Here is an 8919-nt window from a genome sequence, read left to right on the forward strand (position 1 = left end):
TATATATCACTAATATATCTTTGTTTAGAAACAATTATTTTATGATTTTTTTTTCCAATTTATATTTGTACCAGCTTGAATGAGCCAAAGTAACCCTTCTGGTTCATTATATGTTGATAATAATAAAGAAAATAAAATTCGCTTTTGTATTCTTTTTCTTTTTGTCTACACTTTTTCTTTGTATTTTAAGGGGTGTGAGATTGACAGACAGATCCCACCGAAATAAATTACTAACAAATTCACCACATCCCATCTTCATAAAACCCACAGAATTCACCATCTTTTTTTTTGTTGCTGATATATTTTTATTATAATTTCAGCTGTAATTGCTGCAGAGAGAAGAGAGGTGACTCCTCTTTTTTCTTTTTTTAGTTCTTTCAGAAAAGAAAGAAAGATGCTTGGTGTCTCCTCAGGTTTAATGTCTACTACTTCAGGTGGTGGAGGTACGGCCAATATTTCAGCACCACCACCGCAAGAAGCTCCGGAAAGTGGCGGAAGTAGTGAAGGTGGCGGTGGCGGTGGCGGTGATGTGGCAGCTGCAGGTGGCTTTAGTGAAGAAGGAGAAAGAAATTCAGGTGGAAACCGATGGCCAAGACAAGAAACTTTAGCTTTACTAAGAATTAGGTCGGAGATGGATGTTGTTTTCAGGGATTCAAGTCTTAAAGGACCCTTGTGGGAAGAAGTTTCCAGGTACTTAATTTTTATTTTGTTCTTTAGCTAGTTATATTAACTCCTCATCATTATCATGCATCGGATTCACTGTAACAGAATCTTTTTTGAAAAAAAATAATTAAAGATTTAGTTTTTTGGGAAACTAAAAGAGATCCATTGAAGTATTGCTTTTTGATGTAAAGTGTCATTGTTTCCAGTTCATTTATCAGGAATTCAGCAGTTTTTGGGGAATTCAGTGTCCAGTTTTTTGGTTATTCAGTTTTGTTGTTATGCATTTTCCTGCCAATTCCAGCAACAAATTTAGCATGATTATTCACTCTCTGGAATTCCAATTCTCCTCTTAATTACTTCAACCCTTTTTGCGCTTCTCTTTTTCTTCAAAATTCAGCAATTTTAAAAAAGAATTCTAGTACAAAACCTGATATATAGATCTTGAAAGATGACTGTATTCATTTTCTTTATCCTCTTGTTTTCCATTGAATGTGCTTCTACTGTTTTAAAGGGATTCTTTCCACCTTTATATATGGGATCTTTCATTTCTTCCTCCTTGTTAAGTACATGTTAATTACCTTAGTGTTGAATAATGATTTCTTAATCTATATGTTTATTTAATGTGGTAACTACAAGTATGAAATGTTGTTTTATTAAGAATATAATGAATACTCTTGAAGATAAGATGAGTTGTTAATTAGATTTGTATCTTTCTTTTTGTTTCTCTCTTTTATTCCAATTGTTTTCATTGCCAAAACTGTGTTATTATCAGGAAATTGGCGGATCTTGGTTATCATAGAAGTGCCAAGAAATGTAAAGAGAAATTCGAGAACGTTTACAAGTATCACAGGAGAACTAAAGATGGCCGTGCTTCTAAAGCAGATGGCAAAACCTATCGCTTCTTTGATCAGTTAGCCGCTTTTGAAAACAGTCCATCTCATAATTCTTTACCACCACCTCCATTGGCAGCTACTCCACTAACAATGGCAATGCCAATGCGAACAAATTCTTCAACAAATCTTCCAATTCCAATGTCACAAACTACGGCTCCACCAACACAAAACACATTCACTGTTTCTCAAAATAACGTTGTGACAGCAGCAGCAGCACCGACTGTTAATCATCCCTTGAACGTGCCCTCACTGCCACTGTCACAGCCACCACCACTACCATCAACGCAGCCGATAATTACTACAGTGAACCAAATAAATCGGCCTCAAGGTAACACCAGCAGCTTGCTGTCAAATTCCACATCTTCTTCATCGACGTCATCAGATGAGGATATACAAAAGCAGCATGGGAAGAAGAGAAAATGGAAGGATTTCTTCGAGAGGTTGACGAAGGATGTGATTGAAAAGCAAGAGGAGTTGCAAAAGAAGTTCTTGGAAACACTTGAGAAGCGGGAGAGGGAAAGGATGGTGAGAGAGGAGACTTGGAGATTACAAGAGATGACCAGAATGAATCGAGAACATGATCTTTTAGTCCAAGAAAGATCAATGGCAGCCGCCAAAGATGCAACAATCATTGCGTTCTTGCAAAAAATAACCGAACAGAAAAACACACCAATCCCGAATATTACTAATGATTCTCTAGCTCAAATACAATTTCAATTGTCCGAAAAGTCCCCGAGTGTGCCACCACATTCTCAGCCACAAAAACAAACACAACAACTAGCAGCACCAGCAACAGCGCCAGTACCAGCACCAGCACCAACTATTGCGGTATCAATACCGATGACAATACATGCCCAAGTACAAACACAGGCACCGTCATTACCAGTGGTCAAAACCTTTGAAGCTCCAAAACCTGATAATGGTGGCGAGAATTTTAGTCCAGCAAGCTCTTCAAGATGGCCAAAAGAAGAAATTGAAGCTTTGATTAGGCTGAGGACTAGCCTGGATCTAAAGTACCAAGATAATGGACCAAAAGGGCCACTGTGGGAGGAAATTTCAGCTGGAATGCGAAAACTTGGATACAACAGAAATGCCAAGAGATGCAAAGAGAAATGGGAGAACATCAACAAGTACTTCAAGAAGGTTAAGGAAAGCAACAAGAAAAGACCAGAAGATTCCAAAACTTGCCCATATTTCCACCAGCTGGAGGCATTGTACAAGGAAAAAGCCAAGAACGAAGTTGTACCAAATACTGGCACCGGGTTTGGATTAAAACCCGAAAATAATAACACAATGGTTCCCATTATGGCTGAACCGGAGCAACAATGGCCATTTCCTTCAAATCAACCACAGCAACAAGGAATGAGTAATATTATTCAAGATCACGATAATGAAAGTGACAGCATGGAAGAAGATGATTACGACGATGATGAAGATGAAGGAAATGCTTATGAGATAGTGACAAACAAACAACCATCATCAATGGCGGCTGCCACGGCCACTGCTGCTGCTGCTGCTACTACTGCAGTTTGAATAATTACGAAAACAAGAAAGGATATCAAATAGAGAGAGAGAAAAAAGAAGCAGTAGCATTAAGGAGTTAAAAAAATGTTGGCAAAGTGACTGTGCATTGGGAATGGTAAGTGGGTCAACAGATTTTGCAGAAATTTGTCGTATTCAGAAATTGCTGTTGGCGAGAGAAGACGGTGGCTGCAGTGAAAATATACATTTGGGGTAAAACCCCAAATGAAAAGGAAGGCATGTAATTTACACATTTGGGGTTTTAATTTCATTTTTTTTTACTTTTGGTTGGTAAGGGGTATAGTGTTAAGAGTTTTTTTTTTCTTTTTCTTTTGTGGTACAAGTTTATTTTCACTTTCATTATTTATTTATTATTTGAAAAATAAAGTTTATTGAGGGATGGGTGGAAAGAGAAGAGAGACATAAAGGAATAAATGCAGGGATAATGTTTGTACTTTTTTTTCTTTCTTGTTTTGTTCATGGGGTGTAAATGTGAGAAAATGGTTACTACATTTATAATTTTCTTCTCTTTTCTTTATTTTTGCCCTTTTATTTCAATGATTTTATCATATTACAAGTTCTTGATAATAGCTTATGCAAGAATTTAACATCTAATATACATAAAAAAATAACTTAATTTTTCACTCAGGGGCGAATGCATATTATACATTGCGGTATTATGGGACACCGCTTGGTTGAAAATTTTCACTAGATATTTAGAAAAAAAATAAAAATATTGAAGATACGTATAGAAAATGACATTGCTTGTCATTATACTGATTTATTTTTATTTGTCCATTTCTTCAAATTATGACACTATTTATGTAAAATTCTGTGTGTACGCCACTGGTTCCCGGCCCCTCCCCTAAATACGAGTTAAATCAGGTGGTGTACGTTGATATTTATTAGAATAATTAAAAAAATATATGTTCTTTAGCTCAATGAACGGAACAGAAGTAAAGAACAAAGACAATATAGAATAATTCTCATACACCAACTTGTGAGACACTAGAGAAAAATATTACCCAAGTTGCAAATACAGCTAGCAGTAGAATTTCGTACTTATGATTCCATCTCTAAACTAAAAAAGAAAGAGGAAAAAACAATAACAACAAACGGGATCATTGCTAATTATAGCTAGTGATTGTCAGTCAAGTTATTTTTGGTACTTGGTCTACTCATCACTTGTTCTTTTCATTTACATATTATTTTTGCAATCTCAGTTTTTTTTCCAGTCCTAATCATCTGATGAGATTTGAATAGCGTAACTTACTGATAGTCTATACCTTGGTGTTGTACAGGTTACGACCTTCTCTTTCTCTTAAAGATATATACACCACTAGCAAAAAGAAAAATCTAAAAAAAAGGGAAGAATCATTTTACAGTATACAAAAAAATGGGCAGGCAAAAATTATCATAATCAACCTTGATCATGATCAGCAACAAATTTAGGAAATATCGTATTATCTACACCATTATTGTCTGCGTAAAAACTTTAGGGATGGAAGTTACAGTATTAAAATATAAGAAGAGGGTTGGGAAAAGCAATTAATGATAAGGCAATAGTACTTAGTCCCTTCACTTTTACTTGGATTTTGCACTCTTCTTAAAAAATAATAAATGAAGTAATTATTTTAACATAATACCTATAATAATTTCAGTAACTGATGCTTGTATCAGGATAGGTTGTGTACATCACATTCACACCCCCTTGTCCCTTGGGGTGCGACTCTTTCCCTAATCTTACGTGAACGCGTGATATTTTTTAATACCTGTAATAATAACAACAATGCAAAAAGTTTTGGAAAATGATTTGATGAATGAGTGATTAATAATAAGGATAAAATAGGAAAATTATTTGCAAGTGGTGTCGTAAAAACTACAAAATAAGGGGGTTCCAAAAACTTTAAATCTAGTGAAATGAGCATAATTTTCATTCAAGTGTTGACTTAACATAGCCCACAAATGTTGTTAGAAGAAAGACAGATCAGAAAAAAGAAAGAATAATAATGATGATAAGTTGTCGAGTTTATGGTGATGCTTTTTCTTCCTCTTCCCACATGAAGTGTTGGGTTAAAAGAAATTCATCTATTCTAACTTTCTTGTTTTACAACTTTGGTTAGTATTTTGTAGAACATTTTACGTACTTTTTAGTTCAAAGTTCAACCATCAAAAGAAATTTTCAACCCTTCTATTAATAACGCGACTATAAAATAAATCATTGAAATTAATCATAGCTAGCACCTTTATGTAATTTTCTCTTTCATCATTTTCTTTTTAGCTCATACCTTCCAACTTGTATTTTACTTGTCATAAGAAGAAGCTCTATTTTACCGGGTCGATTCAATCATGTATATATCTGTGAATATATATTGTACAGGTCAAGTGTTACCATTTCATAAGCATCTGAATGTATCTTCAATTTAAGCAAGTAGATGTTGGGGGTGGGCCGGGGTGAAGTTACGTGTGGCCAAGGGTGGTCAACTGAACACTCTTCGTAGGAAAGTTATATTGTATATAAGGTAAAATTATTACTTGTTATTGATCAAAAAATAGACTTGAGCACCCTTGCATACAGAGGCGGAGCCATGATATGAAATTTTTGGGTTCGGGATTTTAACTCTTTTAAGTTACTGAATTCTAAATTTCTTAATAATTTGAATTTCTTAAGACAAATATAGAGTTTGGACCAAAGTTACTGAGTTCGATCAACCCGCGCCTCGATCTCTTGCTTGCATAGCCCACTAACAAAAATTGTTCACGTTTGAACGCTCTTATTGAGTTTTCTGGCGGTAGGGTGAAGGGGGTGGAGGTCCAGAAAATGAGTGTTGAAGATAAATGGTGATACACGAATGGACAAAAAAAGAGTTAATACTATTGAGCTGTAACAGTAATGATATTAGAAGAAGTAGTAGAAGGAGTACTGTGTGACAGTGGACACACATGCAGGCAATTAGCCACTCAGAGACAGCACCAGTTCCTGTTGCTATCATAATTGCTCCCTTCAACTCTTATCTTCTCCTTTTAACTTAGCCTACTCTTAGTTCAATAGTATTTTTTTAAATAATTCAGATATCCCGTAAAGGGAGCCTTAGAAAAATGATAAAGTTATCTTTATTTGATCTATAGGTTAAGAGATTCGAGTCGTAAAAAAAGCCACTAATGTTGATATTAACTCCTACGCTATCCGACTTATTATCTTATTATTGAGCTTAAGTTTTGTGCACTTGAAGTATATGATTTTTCTTACACCATGAAATCAAATAGGTGACCTGTTACAAAAAGTAATTACTTTATAGCAACCTTGCTTTGAAATCTGAAAATAGAGTAACTATTTATCATAATTTTGTTTACATTATCAGCATATGACTTATTTCGATATCCTTAAATTTAACTTGTAATATACTCACTCTTGTTCGTTAAAATATACACCTGAAGGGAAGTGAACTATTGGTGTTGATCATTAGTAAAGAGTTAAAGCTGACTTCATTGAAGCTCATAAAAATCGTTCAACTTTGATTTTTACACGTAGACAGACGATTGTGATTTCAAACTGAAAATAATTTTTAAAAAAAATTAACTGTGTTTTAACATTCCTTGTTTTTAACTGCGGTATGACATTCTTTTTTCAAAAAGAAAACATTACATGAGTTTTAGTTAAAGCGAAAATAATTTATGACTTAAATTTAACAATTTGGGAAACCTGCAAATAGTTAAGTATAAAGTAAAACGTTATATGCATTCCATATACAAGTATTACTCTATTAACTGTGAATCTATTAACAGCGGGTCAATTGGTTTTTTCGCTCTTTACAAACTTATTTTTAGTTTTATGATCCTACCTTTTTTTTTTAACATATGAGAGATTTACTTTTACACGTAAGAGATCTGTCTTTTACACATAAGAGATCTAAAAAGGTCATTTTCTTAAATTTAAAATTATAAAGGGACATGATGTACTGTATTATAATAAAAGCACATTTGAAAACGAAAGATTTAATTTGAAGAGTGGAGAGTAGAAGAAGAGAGTCTTGCGAATTTAGCAGCAAAAATCACTTAATAAGTACTCTAAAAAATTAAATAGAAACTTTGTAGGAACAGCAGAGTACGATAAACTTTTCACTACTTTGAGAGTCACTGGACCTTAGTACAATTTATGAATATAATGAATTGAAGGTACTAAATTCAGTTAATATATAGTACGAAAGCATCTTTACTCACTTCCAGTTTTCTAAATTTTCAGAAGCTGTCTTCTGCCTCGTAAAATCTGGGTTTAGCCTTAATCCACCAAGATTTCAACCTGCTCGGTTCTGTCCGGCAAAACAAATTTTTCTGTTTTCAACCTGCGCCATTCCATAGTTTATAGTGCAATTCGAGGTTGTCCTTTTGGGTTTTCATACCTCAAACTGTTAGCTGTTTATGTACACTTATTTAATTATTTATACAATCGATCTAAAGAAATTCTTATAGTTTCAGATACTTAAAAGATATTTATGGGCAACGCGAATCCAAGATTTAAAGTATATAGATTCAATCTTTAAGTTTTTTAGTATTAAACTTATTATATTTTTAAAATTATAGGTTCATGTCTACTATCTATTGCGATTTTAGTAAAATTTTACACATAAATTCATAATCTACTTCAGAAATTATGAGTTCAATTGAACCCGTAATTATAATGGTACATCCGCTCCTGTTTATGGGTAACTTTCCATAGAGTTTGAGATTTTTAATCTTGAAACTATGACGGGTTTACCTACTATCCAAATAATATTAACTGCAAATATTTTTTACCCTTAAATGGGAATATTTATTCTTCATATACGAACTAGTAAAAGGGAACGGAAGAGGGAGTAATAGTAATATCTTAAAGGGGTTGACATGAATGAGTTGATATAGTGCTACTAACTTTCATGCAATTATTTTTTGTGGCTGTGTCCTTGAAGTAATAATTCACTGAATTCATAAACTGCTATAGTTTAATATTTTCCATTAACTCTTACGTAACGGCTTTTCCTCTCTTTTTTATTTTATCTTTTTGGTTTTGATAGTTACTTGGTAATAGTAAAAGGATAAGGACTTAATAATGAACTATGAAAAGTCATACTTTGACTCTATTTTATTTGTATAATTTTGTCTACTAATTGATTATGATATAAGAAATTTTGTCTAGTTTTGGGCCTGTCTGAGTTGGAACACTCGAGCCCACAAGTAGATAACACCCACTTGAATCCTGCTTTTAAAGTCAAATACACATCTACTTGAAATTTTGATCCTTTTGCGAATCCCATTATGCAAACCAGTGTTTTCTTCTTTTAATTTTATTTTTTATTTAGGTCAATTCTTAAATGATACTGACACTTTGTTTGATAAAAGTAAAGATCTAATTAAATTACAAAATTGGTCTTACATGAAATAGATATGATTCCAAACTCTTAGCAAATTTTGATTATAAATTTTGGACTTGATTTGACCGTGTTGCGTGATAATTGAGTTACCGGGGGTGAGGTAGTTAACATAATGAAAGAACAAGAATTGAATAAACTTCAAATTATGAAACTAGTAAGCTTATCATGCTGCAATGGCATACTGTGCAGTCATTCATATTTATGTCTAGTTAGTTACATTTGGAGAGTTCGAATTATATTTAAAAATTCTAGAATACTTTGCTCTATTTTACTGAGCAAATAATGAGTTGTTAAAATGCTTTTTAGTTATGACAAAGTTTAGTTGAACATATTTAGGTGCAAGTATTTAATGTTTGACCATGAAACAAGAACACCAACCTCGTGCCATGTCCATTATGAACATATACTTATCATAACATATCGAAAGCTACATA

General features: G+C 33.4%; 1 protein-coding gene across 1 annotated transcript; it reads left to right on the plus strand.

The window, feature by feature from the left end:
* Nucleotides 1–215: 215 nt before the first annotated feature.
* On the plus strand, nt 216–3615 carry LOC107831317 (trihelix transcription factor DF1-like). Its single transcript, XM_016659078.2, has 2 exons — nt 216–690; nt 1436–3615. Exons 1-2 carry the CDS (start codon nt 395–397, stop codon nt 3087–3089), a joined length of 1950 nt encoding a protein of 649 aa, XP_016514564.1. The 5' UTR covers nt 216–394; the 3' UTR covers nt 3090–3615.
* The last annotated feature ends 5304 nt before the right edge of the window (nt 3616–8919 follow it).

This window comes from Nicotiana tabacum, chromosome 15 (assembly GCF_000715075.1).
Source record: "Nicotiana tabacum cultivar K326 chromosome 15, ASM71507v2, whole genome shotgun sequence".
Lineage (NCBI taxonomy): Eukaryota > Viridiplantae > Streptophyta > Magnoliopsida > Solanales > Solanaceae > Nicotiana > Nicotiana tabacum.